The sequence below is a fragment of the Tupaia chinensis genome, unplaced genomic scaffold, assembly GCF_000334495.1.
Source record: "Tupaia chinensis unplaced genomic scaffold, TupChi_1.0 Scaffold141231_1, whole genome shotgun sequence".
NCBI lineage: Eukaryota > Metazoa > Chordata > Mammalia > Scandentia > Tupaiidae > Tupaia > Tupaia belangeri.
This window is the reverse complement of record NW_006201094.1, coordinates 1,386,657-1,414,285: the sequence shown is the minus strand read 5'-3', so window position 1 is coordinate 1,414,285 and position 27,629 is coordinate 1,386,657. Positions and strand designations below refer to the sequence as shown.

Here is a 27,629-nt window from a genome sequence, read left to right as displayed (position 1 = left end):
GCAGCCCTCCCCCTTGCCTGTGCACAAGTGGGTTAACTTGGCTCTAACTTCTGTCACATGGACTGTGAACGAAGACAGTTCTCTCCAAGCTCTCTGCAGATTTCTGGTCCTTATTTCCTTGTGAACCCACTTGCTTCTGCGTCAGTGAATGCATATTGCCTGGATTTCACAGCAGGATGGAACTCGGATCCTTCGCTAATTTTAACAAACAGGCCTTCACACTCCTCCTTCATGAATTTGACACTTTCACTGAACTTTTAACCATCACCTGGAGAAGCCTCCCTTCTCTGGCTCCCTCTACTGCACATCCTCCTCTCCCCTTTCCAGTATGAGCAGCATGTCTTTGTCTCAGACAGAGTGTTTTAGAGCATGTTATTTGTTAACTGCTTTGCAACTGGGGGTTGAAAGGGAAGGCTGTCTTACCTTGCTGCCCAGTTCAGCACAGCAAGACTCTTTTTCTTGCAAATATAATGCTTTTCCTGAGATGAATTTCACAAATGAATAAAATTTTTTCACCTCCTACATTATTTGAATTCAGAGTCCTACAAAAATGTAAGACCCTCTGAGAAATACTGCATGAAATACTACAGCTATTGACATGATGAATGCACTAACTTCTGCCTAGCTGTGACCCAGGTGGAACGCCAACACACCCAGAGAGGCACAAGGACAGATGAAAGATGGGGAGGGGACAGGGCTTGGAAAAGGAGTAGTAATGGTGTAATAGGATGTAGGATACAGAAACGGATCTGGGCACCTACCTGTTGGGGTAGGCTCACAGAGAAGTCAAAGGTCAAATGCTAAAAGGACTTAGGCACTGAAGAAAGAATCTGCCTACTTTCTAGTGAAGAACATGGGGCATGATATTTGAACAAATGAATGGAAAGAGATTTTAGGAAATACAAAGTTTTATGAGGAGAAGAAAGAAGAGGAAAGAAAGTTTCCAGTTCCTCTGTGTAATCTCTAATTGGTACTTTAGAAAGGGAACCAGCAGATGGTATAATGGTTATGTCGCTGGATTCCCACATAGTCGACTGTGGTTTGATTCCAGCACTGGTGGCTTAAAATTCATGCTGGGTGCATGTACATGGATGCCCAAGATCCCGAGAGGAGAATGGAGGAGAAGGGATTGTGGGGGATGAGTTCTCTATTTCTGTCTCTGTCTCTCTGTTTCTCTGGTGAGCTCATGTACCCCATACCAAAAAAACTCTCTCTCTAGGAAAAAAAAAAAAAAAAAACTTTCTGTAGGCTGACATCAGAAGTGTCATCTCCCAGGACAGAATCCAGAGCACCATGCTGGCAAAATATCATGTACTCATATAATTTGGGAGGGCCATTTTGAAAGTCTTCTTCCTATAGGCAAATTTCACATTATGTGTTTGCTGACCCTCACGCTGTTACATGGCAGGAACATATTTCCTTCCATAAAACATAAGAAAGCAGAGATGTTTCTTAAGAAATGTTGCTCTTTTGATTTTAGGAAATCTGCATTAACATTGGAAACAGTTCAGCACTTGATGGGGGAAGAGGAACCAATTACCATTTTGCGATGAGTGGGAAATCATACCAAGTGATATTTCAGCATTTCAACAGCTTGCTTCCAAAAGTAAGTTCCAGAGAAAGGAAGGGATCTTTTTGCCCTACTAATTAGTGAGGCCAAAAGGGGGGAAAGAGCAATGAAAAAGTTCCTAACAGAAGTTCTCAGAGTTAGAGAATAAGCACCCTCAAAAGGACTCTTGCTCGTGACCAGCAGTTAGCATAATGGCTATGTCGCTGGATTCCCACATAGTCTACTGCAGTTCATGTCCCGGACCCAGTGGCTTAAAACTCACACTGGTCGTGTGTGCATGCGTGCCCAAGATCCCGAGAGGAGAATGGAGGAGAAGGGATTGCGGCGTGGCCATCCCCCCTGGGGGGGTGATTTCTCGCTTTCTGTCTCTCTGTCTCTCCCTGTCTGGTGAGCGCACGCGCCGTATAGCAAAAGCCTCTCCAAAAAACAAAAAAAAAAAAAAAAAAAAGGACTCTTGCTCTACAGAACTCCCCTGCCCTACCTATGGCTCCTTGGCTGCACACATACCCGCAGCCTCTGTTTTCAGGATTTGAGTTCTGGCCCATCCTCTTACTCCTGCGGTTAGTGCCATATAAGCTTCCCTCCTTCAGTCTCTCCCCATCTGGCAGGAGCTCTAGGTAGTGCTAAACATTCCTGTTTTATGAGTCAAATTCTCTCTGAAAGCCACCAACTCATGTCAGGCTGAGCTGCCCTTCCCTTCCTGTCTGGATTGTTAAATGACAGCAGGAGGAAACAATGGCCTTGCAGTTTATTTTCACAACCATTTGTTATCTTGTCCTCTGTGGGTCCTATTTTTTTTTTTTTTGGAGAGATTTTCACTGTAGGGCGCGTGCACTCGCCAGACAGACAGAGAGAGACAGAGAGACAGAAAGCGAGAAATCACCCCCCAGGGGGGATGGTCACGCCGCAATCCCTTCTCCTCCATTCTCCTCCCGGGATCTTGGGCACGCACGCACACGCGCCCGGCGTGAGTTTTAAGCCACCGGGTCCAGGACGTGAACCGCGGTCGACTACGTGGGAGTCCAGCGACATAGCCATTACGCTAACTGCTGGTTCCCTGTGGGTCCTATTTTAAAAGAGGGCTGCATGGGGTTATGCTGTCATCATGGGGGAGATACTTGGAGCACAAGCTGGGGGCGGCAACTATCTGTCAGCAGCGTCTTAAAAGTTCTGTCATCGGGTCCAGCAGTTAGTGTAATGGCTATGTTGCTGGACTCCCACGTAGTCGACCACGGTTCGTGTCCCGGACCCGGTGGCTTAAACTCACACCAGGCGCGTGTGTGTGTGCCCAAGATCCCGAGAGGAGAATGGAGGAGAAGGGATTGCGGCGTGACCATCCCCCCTGGGGGGTGATTTCTCGCTTTCTGTCTCTCTTTCTCTCTCTGTCTGTCTGGCAAGTGCATGCGCCCTATAGCAAAATAAACACTCTCAAAAAAAAAAAAAAAAAGGAAAGTTTTGTCATCTTACCGGTCATGGCCCACAGAATCTAGACCCCAAACACTTATAGAAAGCTTAGTTCAAGGGACCAGCAGATGGTGTAATGGCTACGTTGCTGGATTCCCTTACAGTCAACTGCAGTTCGAGTCCCAAACCTGGTGGCTTAAACTCATGCCAGGTGCGTGTGCATGCGTGCCCAAGATCCTGAGAAGAGAATGGATGAGAAGGGATTGCGGAGTGGCCATCCCTCCTTGTTGGGGGGGTGATTTCTCGCTTTCTGTCTCTCTCTGTCTTTCTGGAGAGTGCATGTGCCCTATAGCAAAACACTCTCCAGAAAAAGAGAAAGCTCTTAGTCCTGATTCTCACTGGAGAGATGAGAAAGCTGAGACTCAGAGGGGTTAAATCAATCGCCTGATTCGCATAGCTAGTTAAGACACAGCTGAGAATAGAACCTGTTCCTCAACCCCGGGTTGGTTGTTCTCTCGTCGGTCTGTGATACTATTATGGAAATGGTGTCCAGTAAATAGAACTGTATTCTTTAAGTATATTTATTCCATATGTGCTGCTGCTTCTTAGTGATTAACTGGAAGTCACCCCATCTTGGAAAACTGGTCTGGGCAAAGGTAATGGAGTTGTGACGAAGCACGTACAATGGAAGTTCAATATTAAAGCATTAAATCTCCTTCCTTTTCCTGACATTTGGTCTAATGACACACCGTCCCATACTATATGAAATCAGTGGCCAGGGAAGATTTTATTCAGGACTGCTATCTTATTTTAAAAGTGTTCTTCTTTCTCTTCTTATTGAAATAATTGTTTTCTTTTTAGATTCTGGTGAATGGAACCATTTTTGCAAGAATGTCTCCTGGGCAGAAATCAAGCCTCATTGAAGAATTTCAGAAATTAAAGTAGGGATTATTACATGAAAGGAGACTGAATTCAGTAACCATTGCTTTGAAACAAATAACCTGAAATGTTGGTGGCTAAGGATAATATCTGGCTTAGGATAACGTTGACTTTACTTTCCTGTGAGTTGGGAATCTGGTATGATTTAACTGAGTCTCTGGCTCAGAATCTTTCACAAGGATTTATCAGGTGTCTGCCAAAACTTCGGTCCTCTCAGTTTTGGAGTCGGGAACTGCCACTTGCCTCACATGCCATTGGGTAGATTTTGTTCTTTGTGGGTCATTGGACTAAAGGTCGCTGGTATGCACTAGCTGGTGGGTAGAAGTCATCCTCAGCTCCTTGCAACATGGGCAATTGCAAAAGGAAGTCCACAGTGTGCATTGGGCTTCCATAAGAGTGAGCAAGCAGGAAACACTGGGGGGGGGGTGTCACTGTTTTTTGGTGTATTTAGTTTTGCTATAGAGAACATGTGCTCACCAGAGAGAGAAGAAAAGAGAGGGAAAAATGAGAAATCACCCCCTCAGGGGGAATGGCCAACATCGCAATCCCTTCTCTTTTATTTTCCTCTTGGGATTTTGCGTGTAAACACACACATACCTGATGGATTTTCAAGCTGCTGGGTCCAGGACTTTAACTGCAGTTGGTCATGTGGATCCAGTGCCTTAACCTCCACTCCACCAGCTGGCTCCAAGAGGTCACTATTGTTTATAGCCTAATCTCAGAAATGACATCCCATCACTTTTGCTGAAGTTTTTTCCTTGGAAGGCAGTCACTAGGCTCAACCCACATCCAAAGGAGTAGGGTAGACAACGACGTAAATAATAGGTGGGTCATTGAGGCCATTCAGAAGCTGCCAGTCCCAAAGAGGATTTTTCTGTGGTCTGTAAAACATATCTGAGAGGAAGACTCCCTGCTCACATGCAGGGGAAAGAAATAGTGTGGGAAGCATTGTACAGCTCAGGATCAGAAAAATGAACAAGTGTGCACGTGATCGCTGGAATTATTTCTGAAAGGGTCATTAGAAGATAGTTGAAGAGTTCTGATTCTCTTGGTAAGAAGAGGGAAAATGGCATTTTCACTCTATGTGGCCTTGGTCCATTTTGCCTCCTTCATAAATACAGATGACCAAGTCCCATCAGAGTAATATCATTCTTAAGACCATATCTGCCTACTACTTGTTGGGAATATTACAGTTTCTGGGCTGCAGATTCTAGAACGTTAAAAGGAAGAGAAAGAACTGAAACTTTATATTATTATTGATGAGGGGGTGAAATCAGAAGATTGCATTTTACTATTATTTCTTTGTTACCCAAGCAAAAAACTGCCTATTGACCTCCACAAATGCATTGGGGCTGGGTAAGTTATCAGTGTCTAAAATGACTATTTCATGCGCATGATCATCGTACTATATTGGGTGAAGAAAGTAATTTTAACTTTTCCAAATGTTCGACAAACTTTGCCAACTTAATTACTTCATTTTCAGAAAGTTACATTATTCTAAAGAAAAATGAACACAGGAAGACACATGGCATTTCAGGATGGGCTGTCTTCTAAATGCCCTGTCTTCCTCTCCATGCCTGTATCGCTGGCAATGTGTATAAGGTTGTCTGAATTCTCTTTCTGAATTCAGGGAACACTAAAGAGATGCAAGGTTCCTGGTGTGATACGGAGACTAGACATGTGTGTTAAGCCTGAAGAAAGGAAGCCATTTTTCAGCAACTGTGGATAGTCACGACTTGTAAATGTAAATGCTGATAGGATGATTTTCATCGATCCCAGCCCATTATTAGATTGAATCATATCATATGGACTTGTCTATATTTGGCCATTTTTGACCTAATACTGACATTATTCTAATAAGAAAATTCTGTGACAACTTTACTTTTTTTCCTTAATTTTATCATTTTGTCTCTTTTTGGAAAAATGCAGCTGAGTCATAAATACAGGGGGGCTTCAAATGCCTATTATGAGAAAAACTACGTATGCCCTTCAAAAAATTTTTTGCCCTAAAATAAATTTGTACTTTAATTCTACTTTGCATGGACATTTCCAAGTCCCCTCATGTTATTGCCATTAAGCAGTACCTATAATATATTGTTTACTCACGGTAGAAGGTAGACTTCACATTAGAAATTTCTTTTCCTTGTCGGAAACTTGACTTTTGCTCTTCTATTTGTGTCACATTTGCATACCGAAATGGTATAGATGCATGTCAAGATGTATCGCAAATATGGATATATGTCTCTACCTAGAGCTGTTGAACCATTTCCCGAATGGTTCTCATCTGAGTGTCTGAACTTTAATCTCTCAGCGGCACTCAGAAACCAAACCCCAGCTGGATGAGGTTACGCTCTCCACATCGGTGGTGTGGAAGTGTAGTCAGGATCGCAGAGACTCAAACCTGGACTTGCTGGATACAATCAAACCTGACTTCTTTCGAAGTATGAGATAACTGTCTTTGCTGACGTCCTTGGCAGTATCACTACCATTTCGATGTGAATGACTGAAACCATTTAAATAATGCAGTGGCCTCTTCCTCTGAGAATACGTCTCTCCAAGTAATTTTTCTTCATCCTGATTGTGCTCAAGGCACGCGCACACACGCACATGCGCACACGCACACGCACACGCACATGTGAATTAGTTAGGATGGCAAGTATTCGAGCCTGGTGTTAAGCCCTCCTTTTTTCTTCCCTTTTCCCTGCAGCTATTATGTGGGCATGTGTGGAGATGGAGCTAATGACTGTGGGGTGAGTAGAAATGGCTTCTCTCAGTGCAGGCAGCTCACCAATAGCCCTCGTGGGGGCCCCACAATCTCCTGGATTCCGTCTCTTTATCCCTACTCCAGCAACCACTTCATCATTTTGCGGTTTCTATCCACCCTTACCTGGCTCTGGGTTGGAAGCAGAGAGGAGAAAAGTGAGCTGAGTCACTTCAGTTGTTTTCTAGAAATTCTTAGAATAATCAAGACAAAGAAGGCTACTTATATACTTTGATATTTCAGACTCAGAATGGACTTCCCAAGGCCAGCTGGTTTAAGTCTTTCATGTTATCAATAAGGAAGTGAAGTCTCAGGGAAGTAATTTTTTTTTCTGATGTTACATAGCTGATAGTCTCAGTAAAGGAAATATTTGAAATTGTTGATTAAAGTTTTGAATTATGTGTAAGTTGTATTTTTTCCTGCTAAACTTCCACTCTGGGGTTAGTTGTGTGTGTGTGTGTGTCTTTTTAGTTTATTTCTGTTTTTGTTGTTGTTTTAGTTTTCTAGGGTACAGGACAGAGACACAGAGAGAGAGAAAAAAAGCGAGAAAGCACCACCAGGGGGCAGGGCCATGCCATAATCCCTTCTCCTCTATTCTCTCAGAATTGTGGGCATGCATGCACATGTGGCTGGTGTGTTTTTTGAAGCCACCGGGTCCAGAACTCAAACTATATAGTCAGCCATGTGGGATCCAGCTGCCTTACCTCCATGCCACCTGCTGACCCCATCTAGGAATAGATATTTAAAGTCGGCTTTATCCCCAAACTCTTACACTTAGCAAAATCTTAGATCAAAGTATTGCGTTATTATATACTACTGAAAAACCTAAATTAAATGATTTCGTGCACGATAGAAGGCAGTACATGTTGGGACAATCTGTAGCATGGCTGACTATGTGGTCCAAGTCCCGGAGTTGGAAGCCTGAGAAATATACTGGGTTCATGTGTATGTTTCCAAAATCATGAAAGAAGGGAGAATGGAGGAGAAGGGATTGCAGCATGACCGTGAGCCATGGCTGGTGCTTTCTCACTTTCCCTCTTTCTCTCCCTCTGTCCAATAAACACACATACCCACTGGTAAAACTTACAAAAAGAAGAAGAAGAGGAAGGGGAAGGAGAAGAAAAGAAGAGGAGGAGCAGAAGAAGTTGTTTTGTATTCTGAGTTTTAAAATTACCATTGAGGGACTAGGAGATGGCTTGGTGGTTAAGGTGCTTCATCCCCACATGGCTGATTGTGGTTTGAGTCCTAGACTCAGTGGCTTGAAAATCACACTAGGCACATATGTGTGCATGCCTAAAATTGGAGGAGAATGGAAGCGAAGGGATTGCAGCATGGCCACTCTCCCTGAGGGGTGATTGCTCAGTTTTCCTCTCACTGTCTCTGTCTCTCACCAATGAGTGTACACACCCTATGGAAAACACAACAAAGCAAAAATATGATTGAAACAATAGCCTACGTTAAGGATATATTTTACTATCTAATTTATGGGACAAAAAGAAAGGAAGACTGCTTTGTATTTCCAAAGCTTATTGAAAAACTAGAGGGGGCCAGCAGATGGTGTAGCAACTACATCCCTGGAGTCCCACATGGATGACCATGGTTTGAATCCCAGACCTGGTAGTTTAAAACTTAGGCCAGGTGTGTGTGCATGCATGCCTAAGATCCCAAGGGAGAATGGAGGATAAGGGATTGCAATATAGCCATCTCTCTGGGGTTGATTTCTCACTTTCTCATTGTCTCCGTCTGTCTCTTTTTCTCCAGTGAGTGCACATACCCTAAGACAACCCCCCTCCCCCAAAAAAAACACACCTGGATATTTGTTTTCTATTTCCTTCTTAAATATTTTTTCAATGTTCTATGAAAAGGTACATTCATAATTAGAAATTTACTTAGAATTCTTCTGCTTCATGGAAGTTAGGTGTTGATCTGTTCTTTAAAATCTAGGATGAGAACTTGCCTCATATCCTAATGGTTAAGGGATCTCAAATGACTGACTGTGGTTCAAATCCCAACCTAGACTCTTGAAAAACATGCTGGCTGCATGTGTGTGTGTGCACCCAAATTTTCAGTGGGAGGAGAAAGGGAGGAGAAGGGGTTGTAGCATGACCACACTCCATTTAGGGGTTGCTCTCTTCCTCTCTTTCTCTTGTCTCTCTGCTTCTTTTAGGCAAGCACATACATTCTCTGGCAATTAAGAGAAACCTCACAAATAAATAAACAAAATAAAATCTAGGGTGAGTACCATTCTCTTTAATTATGTGGCATTCTGAATAAAACTAATAAATCAAATGCCTTAAGGAAACAGTCTCTGCCTCCTACAAAGTTCATTGTTTGATGGAAAAAAGAATCATGCATAAAACTACGTCTCACATAAAGCATAAAGTAAAAGATTTCACATTATAGTCACTGAATATGCCTTTAGTATGTAGCAGTCACGGTACCAGGTTCTTTGTGGTTCTACAGAACTATGCAAGCCCAAAAATCTCATTTTAGGCCCACATGATTTCAGTAAGAGCTTGTTGGCCTACAGCCAATATACATGCATACCTACACACACACATGCACACACACACACACACACACACACACACACACACACCATTCTTCTGCTCCTGGATTATTATTTAATTGGTGATTTTGTGCATCAGAGATGGAAGGAGGATAGAGGGACAGTATAAGAGGAGACCAGAGATGGGATTAAATAGCATTGTAACTCTCTAATATAAAAATAGCCTCCTCAGGTAGAGCCTGGCCTGGGAGGCCAGGGGTTTAGCATGAATTTATCATTCCAGGCTTTGAAAATGGCTCATGCAGGCATCTCTCTGTCAGAGCAAGAAGCATCTGTGGCATCTCCGTTTACCTCAAAAGTAGCCAACATTGAATGTGTGCCTCATCTTATCAGGTAAGCCACTCTATCCCCTTCCAGCCCCATAACCTATGGGCTTATTACCTGGCTCTGGAGACAGAATTCAGTCGTAGGTTAAAGTGGTAAGTGCCACAACAGCGTTATGGGCAACGAGCTATTGGAGCGCCAGTGAGGGAGTTACTAGTGCTGCTGAGCTTGCTGATAAAAACCACAAAAGGTGACTTTTTCTGAGGCTGAAAGGATAGGTGGGTGTGCCAGGTGGACAGCAGGAAGCTTGATTTGGTATTTAAAAACTGCATTTCTTACTTCTCCTCTCCTTTAATTTGCACTTTAGCTGTGTCCTGGAACATTTCTCTCAGGACTTGGGGGTGGATAAAGAAGTAGAAAGGGCATACTCCATTGGAGAGCTTCCCCCAATACTATTATACATCTTCAAAATGAAAATTAATGACTAGCAAAGCATTCACATGAAAGATATTAGAGTTGATTGGCAATGGTTGGGAAGGGCAAGAAATGAGAGCTGTTTATTTCTCAGTGTACCTTCTTCAATTCCATTCCATTCTTATTTCTGATCTTATCCCTCCTATACTTTAAATGCAGTTTAGAATAAAATAACAGGACCGAACAGTGGCACTTCAGCAATGCCACATTCTGCGAGGCTGACCCATACAGGAAGGTTTTAGGTTTACACCCAGAGGCCCCCTAACACACCAGACACACGTGTGCCCATACTCAGGGGCCAGATGAAGCTGGGGTGAGTCTTGGCTTGGAGACCCTGTTAGGGGTGCTGTCTCTCTTTCTCACTCACGGAAGAAATTGCTTGTTTTAAATTGGGTTTTATATCTTGTTCATAAATGTTGTTTCCCGTGGCACTTTGGGGCAACTCCTGGACATCGTCCCAGTCAGTGGTCTGGAAACCATCACCAAAATGTGAGGTTTATACAGAAAATCAACCGTGACATTTTCCAGCATGTCCCTTGGTGCGTTGGCATGAACAGGTCAGCTGCAGGAGTCACTGACCCAAAGGTGCCAGCGTGAACTTCCTCACCAGGGGCAGCTGCACACCAGCAAGGCAGCGTGACAAATCTCCCCGAACGCGGGTCGCCTGCACCTCTGTCCTTCCACACCCCAAACATCAGCACTCCCTCCATCTTAAAACAGCTGCTCTTCTCAACTGCCATGTTTCCTACTTCTAAGGAGGATTTGTCCTTCGGGTCAGTCATCAAGATTCGGAACTTCCAAGTACTTTGAACTCTTTCCTCTTCTTCACCCATAACCAAACAGGCATTATGTTTCATCTTTGCAAATCTCTCCGAGCCTTTTCCTTACTGTCTCTGTTGCCTTAACCTTGGTTCGTGTCACACTGCCTACACATTGACAGTGCCCAGGACCCTCACCCTACTTCACACTTTCCATCAGCAGTACAACTCATCAAGTTCTTTTTTTTTTTTTTTTCTTTAAGATGTTTGCCATAGGGCAGGTCGGAGATAGACAGTGAGAGGCAAGTGGGAGATGGCCATGCTGCCCTCCCCTCTTCATTGATGGAGCACTTTTTAAAAGCTGTGCTTAGACATGTGGAGTATAGTGGAGGCTACACAGACTGGTGGTTGAAGCAGCCAGATTCCACCTAGCTGATAATGCAGTGGGAGTCCCAGGCCCTGTGGCTTGAGGAACTCATCAGGCCCATGTGAGCCATGGGTCCAAAGTCCCAAAATTTAAAGATGAAGAAGAAGGGATCGCTGTGTGGGGAGTGCCTTCTCTTCTCTCTGACTCTGTCTCTTTCTCGTGAGCACACATGCCCTTTAGCAAAAAGAAAGAGAGAGAGTTAGAGAGGAAGGAAGGATGGCTGCTAGTGGAGGATAAAGAATGAGATAGAGAGGCTTGCCTCAGAGGACAGATTCCAAGAAAGAAATGTATATGTATATGTGTATGTATATGTATATATATATGTGCGTGTGATCTCATACCACAGAGAATCTTACGCCTAGTTCACGAGAATTTTGCTATAAATAAACTTCCAAACAATACAATAAATGTTTCAGCAGTTCCAATTCAGAGTGTGAGAACTGAAGCCAGGAGGGAAGATTTCAGCAAGGACTTGCAAAGTGAAGAATGGATAAAATTTACATAAACAGAAAGGAAGTAGGAGGGGATTTTGGGTGAGCCAGAATGTAAGAGCTGTTTAGATACAGGGTTGTGATTGAAACATGCAAGGCCCAGTATCCCAGTTGGGTTGGAAAACTTCTCAGGTGGGCGTTGCGGTGGGGGTAAGCTTGAGAGCCAGGTGGTGTGCACTTCTCCCAGTTTGACCTTCTGGATAATTACAGGAAGTGCCTCCTGGATCCATTAAAAATGCAGTAACATTTGAACTGCATTTCAGATGTTCTCCCTCACACATGTGAGGCCCAATGTGTTTATGAATGCGATATGCTGTGATAGAATACAAGTCGATAAATAAAACTTCTCTAGCGGCAGATGGCTTAGTGAGACTTCAGGGTAAGCTCTGCTTTTATATTTGCTAGGCCCATGAACATTAGCTCGGTTTCAGCTCTGTTGTCTCATTTTACTCTAGCTTTCCTTGATGCATGCTTATTCCTGAGAAAGCATTCCAGAGGGGCAATGAGGAGCAGTTTGAGCTGCATAGGTCCAGATCCACTGCTTTTCCATTTTATCCTTTGAGACGTGATGTACTTGTTATTATGGTCCAAGTCCTTTAGGGCAAGGACGCTGTCTGATTCTTTTCTCCATCAAGCATCGTGCTTTCGTGCTTTGTACAAACCTGGGTGTATCAGAACATTCAATGGCTGTGGGATACATAAATAAATGCATGAGCTACTTAAGATTCATAATCATCAGAAATGGCAGTAATTTTAGAGGCCTATGCAAACACCTTTTTTCCTTTGATTTTTTTTTTTGTACTTTCATTTAAATGTGGGTGTCTTACTTTTTCTGGAAATATATACAACTGTGGAAAAGAAAGGATGAAAATACAATGCTCATGTCAGACATGGAGAAACAATCAGGCTTCACATGCTTGCCCCTCTCCAGTTTGTCCTCTGCTCCATTCTCTGTGTTGAACACAAATGACAGCACCTCCCAGCCTGGTGGGATCCTCTATCCAGAGAGTCCTGGCCCATTTTCCATGCTAATCCTCTCATCTTGCCTGCTACAAAGTGGCTAGCAGTTGGGCTTTTAGGTTTTCCTTTTAAAGTTCCTGTTCTGTTGACAGTGTCTTTGAGCAGAGCAGGTGCCCAGGATACTGGGGAGTAGGAACAAAGTGAATGTAGGTCACCTCTCATGTGGATTTGCTTCTGCCCTGACTAGGGGAGACCACAGGAGGGGTGGTTTGCAGAGTTCTCTATTCCCCCATCATATGTTCCTGTTTCCCGTTGTCTTTACTTTGCTTGTCATATCCACCATCCAACCATATCTCAGTTAAAGGATGAACTGCTAAAATGGAATTTTTCTAAAGAGGGAATTTCTGCTTTTTAAGCTGCAGTTTTTAATGTCACCTTATCTCTTGATCTTCATGTCAGCTCAGATTATTTGCCTGGTTCATCCTGGAACATCGACGCTTATGAAACCCTTTTCATCTCAAGTACTAGAGTTACATCCTGAAATGTGAAAACACCCATCCTTGAGCTTTTGGGCTCTATGAGCCTCTAAAACACACACAGGACAATTCTCAGGAGCTCATATTGTTCAGACGTAATGAGTCACATCAAATCAAAGCTTGACAGTTTACACTTGAGCGTCATATTGCGTTGTGTTTATAATCTACATGGTAATCTCCCTACTTCCCAGAAAGCTTGTCGAAAACAAGGCCTGTGCCTGGTTCATTTTATGTCTGCCGTGACTGTTAGCTTAATGCTGGTAACTCAGGAGCCCTAAATAAAAGGAGTCAATGAGTCAGTGAATGAAGTAATGATTGAAATGTAGAATGAATGATTGAGTAGTTAAATAGATCATGGAGGGGATAATCAGTAATTAAGTGAAAATATGTTAACAAGCTATTAAAAATCAAACTCCTTTTGAGACTGGGACTTTTATATCATGCATAACCAGTTATTATTATTGTTTGTTTTTTTTTTTTTCAATACAGGGAAGGCCGAGCTGCTCTGGTTTCATCCTTTGGGGTGTTTAAGTACTTGACCATGTATGGCATAATCCAGTTTATTGGTACATCACTGCTCTATTGGGTATGAACCAAAAGTACTTCTTCCCAGTTCTAATTGCATTTACAGCCCTGATTTATTTTTCAGGATGCTACTCCTACACAGGATTTAGTGTTTTATAAATAAATGACATTTCTCAAAATAGGTGTCTACAAACATGGAAACCTGGTATAACTGCGCATGAAACAAGGAGCTAGAAATAAGTAGATACGGATCAGTTTTCTAGGCTGTTGTTTTCTTCTGGATAATGGGAGACTCTTGACCTCTCCAAGTCCCTGCTTCTTAACTTGAGTATAAAGAGAGTTTCAGAGCAGCCTAAATATAACTCGGCAGGAAATGGATCAGTCTCCAACTGTGGAATATTTTTGGCCAAAGACTAAGAAGAGATAAAAAGGAAGAAAAGTTGTTAAATTTGACTTTGAAGGACTAAAATGCTAAAATCTTCCTACATTGGAGCTTTATGTCTGAAACTACCCAGAATGTACACAGTCAGATGTATCATTAGTCAAGGATTAGCAATTCTTTACAACTAAATAGAGATTCTTAAAATTAAATGATAATGTTAACCATTTAAGAATTAACTAGCTATATGGAAGAACTATATAGGTTGAAAGTAACCTTTATTAGTCCAATAACAGCTCCCTCTCTAGTAAAATAATTCAACAGGGCCCAAATAGGAAGGGGATTATCTTATTGCCTCATGGGAGAGTGAGTGCTGAATGAGAAGACCCCACGACTACAGCATCTGGTAGGCTATCGTAAGGATCACATACAGAAGGCCAAAGGGTGGGGAAAAACAAAACTGGAATGGGAATCAGGAAATCTAGACTCAGGTTCTGTCCCAGTTTAAAAAGCAAATTGGGTCTCACCATTGGCCCATATCTGTTTCTGGGATATTGAGCTGACTGAAACTCTCCATAGTTTTATGAAAGCTACTTCTAGAATGAAAACCAAATCTTCTGTTGGAAATTTTTCCTTCTCTATCTTATCCTGCATGTATGTAATGTTAGCATTCTAAGGGGCAAAAAGGCATATGAAAAAGAAAGAGAAAAACAGAGAAATAATTGGAGATTGAAGGACACTGGGGAACCTGCTACAGCCTTTCAAATATGTGAAAGCAAACCTCCTTTCAATGCCTCAAAGGAAGACTCCGGAGTCCAGTCTGAAGTCATTTACTTCTATGACTTCAATAAGACTCCCGGCACCATCTGACCAAGACCTTACTCTGATGGTAACTTCCAGGCCTGGGTTCACCCTCTAAGGGTCAGCAATATTTTTCATGTACATAAATCTAATCTGTAATGTGCACAGACCCAGATTATCATTTAGCACTTAGTCAACAGACACAAAGCAGATAAACAGGCCTTGCTACAAAAGGCATTGTGAGGCATGTTCCTGGAGAATGATGATTTGTGTTTTATACTTTCTACTTCCAACTCCATAACTGTGAACGTCAAAGGAGTTCTCTATCTACACAAAGCTTAGAAAGGCAGAGGTACCAGACCAAAGTTCGCAATGGGCTTACTCAGCATAGGGGCCGTTGTTCTGTTGGTGAAAGAGAATGGACTCCAGGAGAACTGGATTGTGAACTCAATCCATAGGTAAGGATGGAGAGTGATCCTGGAGGAGGAACTGAGGCCTGGAGTTGAACGTTGAAGTTCGAGGTTCCTGAGAGAACATTTGGGCTTTAATATCTCATGTTGAGAATTCGGTGCCCAGACCAAGACTACAGCTGCCAGAAACAATGTGGCCAATAGGAGGATGGTTCCCAACTGACTGGCTTTCACTGCGAATATGGAATTAAGTTAAACACTGGGAAATAGTGCTCTGGTCTCATTCTTTCCAGTGTGATGAAAATGATTTTAGGTAAGGTTTTTTTTTTTGTTTTTTTGTTTTTTTGTTTTTTTTTTTTCTGCAGAGGGGAGAAAAATAAGAGTTGTCTCTTAACAACTTAGAAATGAGTGACGATACTGATGAAATGCTACAAGGGCAGCAACCACACTTACATTTACGTTTTTTCTTTCTTTTTCAGCAACTACAACTCTTTGGGAATTACCAGTATCTCATGCAAGATGTAGCCATTACTCTGATGGTCTGTCTAACAAGTAAGCTTTCTAACAACGACATAAACTATACTCCTTGCATTTATAAAATTCTAGAAATACACGAATAAGAATGTCTGAGAGAGTCATCCTAACAAATAGAACCTCGTTACATATGGATTTGTCAGACGTGATGTTGGGGGTTAGTAGAGGGTTGAAGTTCTCAGACATGGTGTTAAAATATTCTAATAATAAGTAGATCTTAGCCTCAGAAAGTTGTCAACATGTTCTGAGTTCTTTGGAGGTTTGTGTCTTGCCCATAGAAAAATGAATAAGAAATCTAGAAGGAGAATTTTTTTTAAATCCAAAGGTCACTTTCCATTATTCAGCTGTGCCTCACAGTGTCATGAAACCGGATTTTTGCTAAGTCTTTGACGTGTGAGAACAAATGCTAGCATTTTATTTTAGTAGGATTCTCTCAAAGGCAAGGTGTGGCTTACAGCAGCTATTGCTCGTTTCCTTCCTTTGAGAGGACACTGATGAAGTATTTTCTATCAAGGAACTCAGGGCTTGGTACTAACTCTTAATACGCGAGAAAGGTGACTGCCTCAACAGAGAGCAAAGAAAACGAATGACATTGTCATCTCTTTTTCCTTGTTCAACAATGAAAGTGCTATGAAAAGTAACAGATAAAACACCAGGCAATGCAGGTACATTAATAACCTAGAGGATTTCATGTAGCATCTTAAAACCTGAAACTCATATTGAAGTCATTTATCATGTCACCTTAATGACAGATTTTCAAAGTGTCAGAGATAGAACCAATATTAATTTTAGTTCTTAGCATTTAAATGTCTATTTATAGTTCATAAAAATAGTTTTCTATATATTATTAATATTCACATGACTGGATACTTTGGAATCAAGGATATTACTTTTCTAGTATTGGATATTTTGGACCAACTTACGTGACTTACTTGTGAATCATGCTAAAAAGGAAAAGGAACACCAGGAGTTTCCAAGAACTAAACTGGCAGGCAGTGGCCAGGAGGGGAAGGCCAGGGCCATCCTCTACCACTCCCTGTGTCCGTGACCACTGGGAAACTGTTTATGAAATAAATTCTTTCCTCACTTAACATGCCAGCATGGAGTTGTGAGGATCAGATAAAATGGCCGCTCATAAGGTGTGCATTGCACTGCAGGACAGCCCCAGCACTCCTTACCAGATGGTTGAGCTCACACCACACCTCCCCTTCCCTTCTGAGAGGACTAACTTAGCGAGTGCTCGATGAGAACCAGTATGCGGATGAGAAGACTCGTATCATTTGAAATCCAGAAACTCGGGCAGTCGTACCAGTCTTGTCTCAGGGTTGCTATATGACCTTGAGCGGGTTATTTTGAGCATTTACATGCATAATTAGTTATGAATGTGACTACCATGGTGGCGGGGCTACTTTAGTCTTTCCAAAATGATGAGCCTGTTGATCTCAGGCCAGCTGGTCACCCTGAGAAATTTCACCTTTCGTCTGAGAGTGGGTTCCTGGTTGAACCATCATACCACTGGGAGGAAAAAGAGCTTGGGTGGCAGATCAGAAGCATGAGGTTTTGACGACATGTTAAAGCTTTTTAATTTTTTTTTCTTAGCGACTTATGCTATAGGGTGTGTGTGTTTGCTGGAGAGACAGAGAGAAAGCAAGAAATCACTCCCTGAGGAAGCAGCCATGCCACAATCCCTTCCCCTCCATTCTCCTGCCAGGATCTTGGGTGTGCATGCACACACGCTAGTGTGAGTCTCAAGCCACCAGATCCAGGACTTACACTGCAGCTGACCATGTGGGAGTCCAGTGACACAATTGTGGTATCCTCTGCTGGTCCTCCCAGCATGATAGGACTTTATCCAATTATTATTGAATGAAGGTCTAGCTGGTTCAGTAGATAGGCTGATCTCAGGGGAGGTGGGTGAAGGTGAGAGGAGAAGTAGGAAATAGCTATTTTTGTTTGTTTGTTTTACCCCTTCCTTCAAACACTTTATTGCTTTCCTGTCTCTGAAAGCTCTGTCTTCTGACAGGCCCATAATTCTCTGGTCAGTTCCAGGTTTTAGAATGACCTCATCTTCAGATGTAAAAAACTCCAGATAATCCACATTTACATTTCATGTTTTTATCCAATTCCAAGCTTTCTTCCACTAGAATAAGCCTGACCCGTGGCAGGAACAAGTAGTGAAAGAGAAGACCATGGTCTCTTCATTTTTTTAAAGAGATTTTTGCCTTCGGGAGTGTGTGCTCACCAGAGAGAAAGAGAAACAGAGGGAAATGAGAAATCACTCCCGAGGAGGATGGCCATGCTGCAATCCCTTCTCCTTCATTCTCCTTCTGGGATCTTGGGGATACATACACATGTGCCTAGCGTGATTTTCAAGCCACGAGGTCCGGGACTTGAATCACAGTCGGCCTTGTGGCAGTCCAGCAATGTAACTACTACGCCATCTGCTGGCCCCTGACCATGGTCGCTTCTTTACTTCCCTGTGGTACCTACTCTCTATCTCTGCCTCCAGAAATAATAATAACAAGAGCAATTGCCTTTTAGAGAGGTATAGCAGCTCTCTCCTATCAGATGCCCTCTCACATGGCAGGCTTCTTAAATTTGGACAATTTCACAGGCTCACTGGCGAGTTCTTCAGAGCTTCTCTGTGGGCTGATCTGGACTGGACCACTCCCTTTCTCCCTCCGACCACTCAGGATTCTTTGACACAGCTGCTTCCTGCTGGTACATGACACAAATCCTTTTTCCACTGCTGGTCCTTGCATCCCCAACAGGCTGCCACCCTAGGCAGATGCCTTCCAGGACAGCTGTAGCCTGGCTCATTTCTGTGGCTTCTACTTCACCTACCAGACAGTCGATGTGTAACTTGCTCTCACTGCTGCCCCCTTTCTGGCCTCTGTTATAACAACAGGGGAAGAGCGAGTAAAGCCAGCCCCTTTCAACACCACTTCTAGTCTCTCCTAGAGTAATTTTTATAAATTTCCTTCATTGGGTTATGGCAATACTGAGAAGAAAACTACAATTTGTGCTTTTCTTAGCAATCTCCTTTAAGGAATCTCTCGATAACCTCTATAATTTTCTCTTGCATAGTCTGTACACAGGTAATGGAGAGGTGGGGAGGCATGCACAGTAGAGTCAAAGAATAAACACGAGTGTCTCTTACTAGGTACTATGGAGGGATGGCAATCATCTCTCTCTACACTGAATTGGCACTTGCCATTCATTGTCCCCATTTACAAGGCTCAGGAAAATTCCCCAGACATTAGGAAAAGCTCCATTCAACATCTTACACAGTGTTCACCTCCTACCTTGTATGAGGGACATGGTTGCCTGAGGCATAACGAGGCTGCTTGCTCAAGTTTAGAATTTAGTGTTGATTCATGTACTTGAACAAATGAGATGCAAGTTAAAAATAGAGAGGGACCAGCAGTTAGTGTAATGGCTATGTCGCTGGACTCCCATGTAGTCGACTGCAGTTCGCACCCCGGACCCAGTGGCTTAAAACTCATGCTGGGCACATGTGTGTGCATGCCCAAGATCCGTAGAGGAAAATAGAGGAGAAGGGATTGCCGCGCGGCCCTCCCCCCGGGGGGTGATTTCTCGCTTTCTGTTTCTCTGTCTGTCTGGCGAGCACACACACTGTATAGCAAAAACATCTTCAAAAAAAAAAAAAGAGATTAAAAAAATAAAATAGAAAGTAGGAAAACACAGCAGATGCTTTGGAAGCTCAGAGAAAGAAGAGACCGTTTCTGATAAGCTGGGGTCAGGGAGGAGATAGCAACGTAGGAGAAAGAAAGATACCAGGGATGGTCTCATGAAAGTACAGCATTCACATCAAAATAGGAAGGATGGAGAGATTTCAGATACCTTGTGCTAGAGGAAGGGCATTTCAAGCATTAGAAAGAAGCAGCATGAGCAAGAGAGAGGTGGAAATTATGAGGCATGAGTTTTTCATTTTGACCACACTGTAGGATATGTGAAAAGAAACAGCAGGAAATACAATTTGAAAAGCTGAGTTAGACTAGATCACAGAAAATCTTGACTGCCAGGGAGAGAACTGTGGACGTTCACCTGCAGCCCTTAGGAGTCATTGATAATGGGGTGATAATTGTCAAACTGCTCTCATCTTACATTCCCAGCACACCATACGTGTTGCACCACTGCAATGATCTCCAAGCTCCAGGTTAGACCTTTTCCGCCTTCGCCATGAATCAGTACTGGGAAAAGACAGTATCAGCAGATATTTAATTTATTTACTTACTTTTCCATGCACGCCTTGCCTGGTTCCCACAGAGTTTCGAGGCAACATACAAAGACAGTCAGTAAGACAAGATCTAATATGTAAAATGAAGTCAGGCGGGAAGTCAATCAGGAAAGTGCATTTCTTGAAGTCGAATTCAACCCTACTCTGTAGTAGCCATCTTAAAAGTAGTTTGTTCTAGCCACTGCTTTGTCCTCTTCAACAAGATCCACTCCAACTAGGTCAGTGAAATAGAAGAGGGCAGTGTGTAAGAATCTAATTCTCAAAAACTTCTTAGAATAGAAATGTGGACGCACTCAGGCCTGAGGAGTGCTAGAACACTAACAGATCAAAAATGAGGTCCCTCATTTTTTCTAAATCCTAAATGGTCATTTTGCCTTTTTTTCTATTTTTATTGTTTTTATCTGACTTCTACTCATTTTATTCAAGTCATCAGAAGGAGGCTAGGAGTAGGACTATCCACGTAATGTGCTCAGCCTCTCATTGCTCATTTGCTTATTTGCAAATGGAGCACACAATCTACCTGTGTGCTCCATTTGCAAATAATTCTAAGATTTATTGGCCTCACTTGGATAAGATACTCAACTCTAGGCCAATCATTTCTTTTACTCTGTCTTTAATTTTTTAGAGAGAGATTTTTGCCATAAGGTATGTGTACTTGCTGGAGAGACAGAGAGACATAAAGTGAGAAATCACTACCCAAAGCAGATGGCTATGCCACAGTCCCTTCACTTCCATTCTCCTCTTGGGATTTTGAGCATGTACATGTGCCCAGCATGAGATTTAAACCATCGGATTCGGGTCTTGAACTGTGGTCGACTATGTGTGAGTCCAGCAACGTAACTATTATGCTGGTCCCAAGGTCAATCGTTTCTGTGAATGAAGGTGGGGTCCTGTATTTTAGCTTCATGTAGGTAACCATTCCTGCAAGTGGGAAGAGGCAGTATCCAGAGAAGGAGGCACAGGTGAGAATTCATCCATTATATTAATACATTTCTCACATAACTCCATTAGTGATTCAATGACTGCTAACCTTTTCTGAGTCTTGGTCCCCTTGGAAAGTCCGATGGAACAATGCGGGTCTTTCCCTCTATAAATACAATGCACACTCAAAATTTTGCATATAGCTTAGGTGGGTTCATGAGTCTTCAGAAATTGGCTTACACAATTTGCAATGCTTGTAATATAAACTAAACTACTTAGGAGAGGTACAGCTACATATCTAAATGATACAGAATAATTAAAAGCTACACTTTTGAAAATGGATTTGAAACTGTGAAATTCTCCCATGCAGCAGGCCCTGACTAGGCTCAGTGAGAGATAGAAACTGGCGTGAGACAGGGTTTCTTCCCTCAGAGAGCTCACAGTCTGCTGAGCGCACCTGTAAACAACTAAATTTAATGCGAGACACCCTGCACTATAGCAGCAACGTGAATAATGTGCTGTGGAAACTCAAAGAGGGGAATGATTAATTCTGAATAAAAGATAACACTGCACAAGTTTGCAGTCCTCTGCATGCAGCCTGATAGCATATATCATCGTCACTTTAAGGAAATGTAAAGACAATTCAGAAAACTTCTGGCTCTGATAAGCAATATGACCATCCAAGATTATATTTCGGGGTTCCTCCATTCTGTTTGTTTGTTTGTTTTGTTTTGTTTTTGTTTTTGTTTTAGCTTAGGGGATCCGTCATACTGCAATATGATGTAGAAAGGAGAATATGGGTCTTTACAAACAGACAGACTTGAATTTCCATCATCACTCCATTACTCACTAATGGTGGATCTTTAAGCAAAGGTTTCTGTTTCTCTGGGCCTCACTTTTTTCACAGCACAGCTTCTGAAACTTAATAGGTATTTGTCATGATTTGAATGTGTCCTTCAAAAATCTATGTGTTGGGGGAACCAGCAGTTAGCGTAATGGCTATGTCGCTGGATTCCCACGTAGTCGACCGCAGTTTGCGTCCTGGACCCAGTGGCTTAGAACTCACGCCGGGCGCGTGTGCGTGTGTGCCCAAGATCCCGGGAGGAGAATGGAGGAGAAGGGATTGCGGCGTGACCATCCCCCCTGGGGGGTGATTTCTCGCTTTCTGTCTCTATGTCTCTCTCTGTCTGGCAAGCGCACGTGCCCTATAGCAAAAAAAAAAAAAGAAAAAAGAAAAAAATCCATGTGTTGGTATTTGATTGCTATTGTGATGGAATTAAGAGGGTGTAAACTGGGGACCAGTAGATGGCAGAATGTTTATTCACTGGACTCCCATGTAGTAGACTGTGGTTTGCGTCTTGGACCCAGTGGCTTAAAAATCAGGCCAGGCATGTGGGTGTGTATGCCCAATATCCTGAGAGGAGAATGGGAGAGAAGAGATTGTGGTATGGCCATCCCCTGGGGAGGTGATTTCTCACTTTCTGTTTCTCTGTCTCTCTGGCGAGCACATGCACCTTATATAGCAAAAATCTTTCATAAAAAGGAGGGTGTAAACTAAATCCAACTATGGTATTAAGAGGTGAGGCCTCCTGGAAGTGATTAGGAATGATAAAGTAATCAAGGTTGGGGCCCATGCTTAAATGCTGGTGCCTTTATAAGAAGAGGGAGAGAGACTAGAGCTGACATGCTCTCTTCCTCTCTTGCCATGTGATGCCCGGCATCACCTCAGGCCTCTGCAGAGGCCTCCCAGAAACAAGGACCTCACAAAATGCCACCCCTTGACCTTGGGCCTCTCGAATCATCAATAGAATAACTATTTAATAATTTTTATAAAGATATCCAGTTATGACAACAAAAAAATGAACTAAAATGGTGTCGTAGAATGGAAGCTATTATTTTCATTTTTATTAATAGTCAAGTGTACACATTTCATGTTAGGAATTATTAGGGTTCTCTAATACGTAAAGAGCCAAAGTATTCTGTGTAAGAACCATTTACCAATCCGTTCTCTAATACGTAAAGAGCCAAAGTATTCTGCGTAAGAACCATTTACCATTTCACTATTGCCATGATAATGCTTCATAGCAACCCACCCCTCCAACTCAGTGACTTTACACCATTGTTTTCCCCGTTCGAGCGTGTGTGGGTTGACCATCAGTCAGCTGATGGAGGGCTCAGCTGAGAGACTCTGCTCTAGCATGTAGATCTTGTCCTCACCTTGGATTAGATTCAGGTCTGCTCCACATTTTTTATTCTGAATACATAAAAATAGGCTAAAATAGACAGAGCAGGAGTACTCTCATTGTGGGCCACAAAAATCAGCACCAGGGGTAAGTCCAGTTGTGCATACATGCTCGAAACCTCTGTTACTGCTTCTTTGGCCAGAGACAGTCACACAGTGAAACCCCGAATTAAGGAGTGAGAAGGCATACCACTGCGAGGCCAGTAACTCAAGCTCCCACGGATGCTGTGTGTAAGAAAGGTCCAAAACGTCGATGAGCACGTGTGTGAGAGAGGAGACTAGCGAGGTTGGAGGCAGAGGCACAGGAATGTGATCACACCTCTCTTCACGACCCACAGCCTCTTTACGGACGCGATGGCCTCGTTCCACCTTAGTGATCGGCGTGCAGAGGGAACTCTGAGCACTGCAGCCTCTGCCTTCTGCAGCCTCAGAGCGTGGTCTCTTTGCACTAACCATAGTCCACATCATGGGCTCTGTTCTTTATAGACCGTGCAACAATTTCTAATGCCAGCTACCCAGAGTCATGCCAAACTTCCCAGATTGTAGGCACAACGTCAAGACTGCCCTCACTCAGACACCACTCACAAGCGTGCGGGTCTCCATGCCACCCACATTTCCACTTGGCTAAGAGTTTGGGGATTCTCTCAACCAACACCCTCAGGTTCGTTCGACAGTTTGCCACAACTCACAGAATTCAGGAAGGCACCCTACTTATGATCACAGCTTGACTACAGTAAGAGGATACAAACCAGAACCCACCGAAGGGGAGAGACGTACGTAAGGTCTGAGAGGTTCCCGACCGTGACATTTCCTTGTCTTCTCCCCATAGAGTCAGAACACCTTACCCTCCTAGCACATAGCTGTGTGACAATATGCAGAGTACTGCCAACCAGGGAAGTTCAACTGAGCTGTAGTATCTGGAGTCTTTACCAGGGTTTTATTATATAACCATGGTTGGCTGAAACATTGACCACAAGGTGGAACTCAGTCTCCAGTGCCCCTCTCCTCTCTGGAGGTCAGGCTGTTGTCTTGTGTCTCGAAGCCCCAATCTTCTAATCACACAATTGATCTTTACAGCAAGGTCAGCCCCCACCTTGGGCTATCTCATTAATACCAACTCTCTTCAGATCCACTGGCAGTCATCTTACGGTATAAACTATCAAAGTCCACCATAAATTAAAAACACTCCTATTACTTAGGAAATTTCAAAGATTAAGAAGGTATATCCCAGGAACTGGGACAAAGGCCAGTCAGATTCTTGGTAACACAATCTACCTGTGTCAGGACCAGCAGTTAGTGTAATGGCTATGTTGCTGGACTCCCACATAGTCAACCACTGTTTGAGTCCCAGACCTGGTGGCTTAAACTCATGCCGGGCGCGTGTGCGTGCGTGCCCAAGATCCCGAGAGGAGAATGGAGGAGAAGGGATTGCGGCATGGCCATCCCCCCTGGGGGGGTGATTTCTCGCTTTCTGTCTCTATGTCTCTCTCTGTCTTTCTGGTGAGCGCACACAGCCTATAGCAAAAACCTCTCCAAAAAAAAAGTAAAAGAAAGAAAGAAAGAAAAGAAAACACAATCTACCTGTGTCTTCCACTGGACTTCAAACTCCTTAAGGACAAACAAGGTGTCCTTTTTATCTCTGTGTGCTCCACAGCCTCTAGCCCAGTCTGCTGCTGAGGTAACGCGGATTAGACTGATAAAGGTAAAGCCGCAGCGAGCCACAGAGCTTCAGAATAAGTGAGTGGAAGAAACCTTGGAGGCCATGTAGACATTCCAGCACATTCATTTTATACACGAGGAAATGAAAAACCAGAGTTCACACAGTTACTCCAGAAAGCCAAATGCTTACTTTAGAGTCTCATTATCCCAAACTGGACAGTCATTACCACTCGTGTCCTACAAGCATAAATACAAACTTGAGCATCCATACCTTAATTTCTCCCATACATTAAAAAGAAAACAGCGATAAGCTATGAAAAGAAAAGAGATGATAGACAGGAAGATAACAACCAAAATATGACTAGGATATAAATCTTTAAATGTGATATTTGTAATTCCTGACCTTCTCATGCTTCTTTCTTGCTCTGCCCTGGGAAGTACAGTTCATTTCATTTTCATCATCTTGTTAGAATGTGTAGGTCCTAAAAAGGATATATTTATCTTTAAAATTTTTTAAATTTAATTTTACTCATTGTCATTTTTTAAAAAATTTTTTTGAAGTTAACCAGAGTGACAGAGAGAGAGAAGAAAAGTGAGAAAGCAAGCTGCCAGGCTCGGGACTTGAACTGCAGTCTACCATGTGGGAGTCTAGCCATCTTAACCACCATGCCACCTCCTGGATAGATGCATTTATTTATTTATTACTATTTTTTTTTTAAATCATTGTTCTTTTTAGTCTATGCTCATTGCCAACCCCTTTAAATCTACTTTTTTTTTTTTTGGAGAGGTTTTCGCTATAGGGCGCGTGCACTCGCCAAAGACAGAAAGAGACAGAGAGACAGAAAGCAAAAAATCCCCCCCCAGGGGGCTGGCCACACCGCAATCCCTTCTCCTCCATTCTCTTCTTGGGATCTTGGGCATGCATGCACACGCGCCCAGTGTGGGTAAGCCATCGGGTCTGGGGCTCAAACCGTGGTCAACTATGGGAGTTCAGCAACATAGCCATTATGCCAGCTGCTGGTCCCCCTAAATATACTATAACACTCATCTAAAAGTGATTTTTTTATAAGTTCTTTTTCCTAACAAAATGTAATCTATATTAGCAACCTCACACGCTTATTCAGAAAGGGACAGAAGACCTCTTCATCTATCGCAGTGCAGGGCACACTGAAGTGCCCAGAGAGTGTTGGTGGAATGAATAACAGAGTTAATGTTTTCCTTTTAATAACGCAGCATGTGAAGGTTAGCGCAGCTAGATGGCTCCTTATTCTCCTCGTCCTAACTCCACTTTTCCATTACCACTGAGAGATGTTAGTGCGGCTTATGCCACGTGGAAGGCTATCTTCCTCTTTACACAGAATTATTAGTAAGATGTTTGTGGAGAAAATATTTACACCACATGGAATGGTAAATATGTTAATTACAGATCCCCCCCCCCCAGGGGAGGTGGCAAAACTTTATAGAGAGATAAGGAGTGGCATGGAGAAAGTGCCACCACCTCGCCAGAGAATTATCCCACCACAATCTCCTTTGTCTCGCCATCCTTTCAGGATTTGGGGTGTATACTCGCACATGCCTGGCATGTTTCTCAAGCCATTGGGTGCAGGGCTGAACTGTGCAGTTGGCCATGTGGGCTCCAGCTGTCAGATCACCATGCCACGAAGCCAGCCCAATCACAGAACTTTTTAACCCATTACTTTTCACCTCTGAAAGTGAAATCAAAGCATGGCAGGGACGATGTCTGGGAGACTTGGAATAAAGCTAGGCAACCTGCTTCCCTTGGAATCCATATTTGCTGAATCTGAATCCTAGGCAAGACTCAAAAAATATGCGTCTCAACCTTTTATTCGCAATGTGCAAACTGTAACAGGAACAAATGCCTCTATATTTCAGTGAGTTCAACTCAGGCCTACCCCAAGCTGGCTCCGTACCGCCCGGCAGGGCAGCTCCTTTCCCCGCCTCTGCTGCTCTCAGTGTTCTTGAATTCCTGCTTCACCTGCACTGTACAGATCTGCGCATTTCTCTCTGTGAAGCAGCAGCCCTGGTACTGTGAGGTCCACCGCTACACGTAAGTTTAGGTTTTAGTTTTCTTTTCTAAACATTAGAATACGTGTCCAATGATATACTGAGTATCCCAGAACTAACTTGGTTTGCTTGTATATTCTAAAATTTCAATAAAAGTTGTGGCTTCACACTCTACTCCATGTTGCAAAATGCAGATAATAAGACAGAATACAGTTAATGGGTGGAGTACTGGGGTGAGCCACGCGGAGTAGGTGGGAAAAGAGCTGTCACTATTTTTTTTTTTTTTTGAGAGAGATTTTTGCTACAGGGTACATGTGCTCACTTAACAGAGAAAGAAAGCGACCTAGGGAGGATGACCACACCACAGTCCCTTCTCTTCCATTCTCCTCTCAGGGTTTTGGGCATGCACACACACACACCTGGCATGAGTTTTAAGTTCCTGGGTCCAGAATTCGAACCACCCTGGCGGTTTGGATATACTATAGGCCAAGAGTTGGTAAACATTTTCTGTGGAGGGCCAAACAGTAAGTATTTGAGCTGCTGTGGTCTGGGTGGTCTCTGTTACAATCTGCCAGCTCCTGCTGCAGCACAAGAGCAAGTGCAGACAGCATGTAAATATGTGGGTACGGCTTGTTCTAATAGAACCTGACTCGCAGACACAGGGAGTGTGTCCAATTTGGCCGCTAGGCTGTACCTTACTTAAAACATTGGGCGTTTTG

The 27,629-nt window shown here is 43.1% G+C and overlaps 1 protein-coding gene across 1 annotated transcript in view; it reads left to right on the top strand.

Moving 5' to 3' along the window:
• ATP13A5 (ATPase 13A5) overlaps positions 1 to 27,629 on the top strand; it is a 109,735-nt gene that overhangs the window by 68,429 nt on the left and 13,677 nt on the right. Inside the window, exons 18-24 of the mRNA XM_027766128.1 lie at positions 1,481 to 1,606; positions 3,836 to 3,915; positions 6,621 to 6,663; positions 9,467 to 9,576; positions 13,643 to 13,739; positions 15,748 to 15,820; positions 26,779 to 26,953. Coding sequence (XP_027621929.1) covers positions 1,481 to 1,606; positions 3,836 to 3,915; positions 6,621 to 6,663; positions 9,467 to 9,576; positions 13,643 to 13,739; positions 15,748 to 15,820; positions 26,779 to 26,953 — 704 coding nt within the window. The remainder of the gene's footprint in view (positions 1 to 1,480; positions 1,607 to 3,835; positions 3,916 to 6,620; positions 6,664 to 9,466; positions 9,577 to 13,642; positions 13,740 to 15,747; positions 15,821 to 26,778; positions 26,954 to 27,629) is intronic.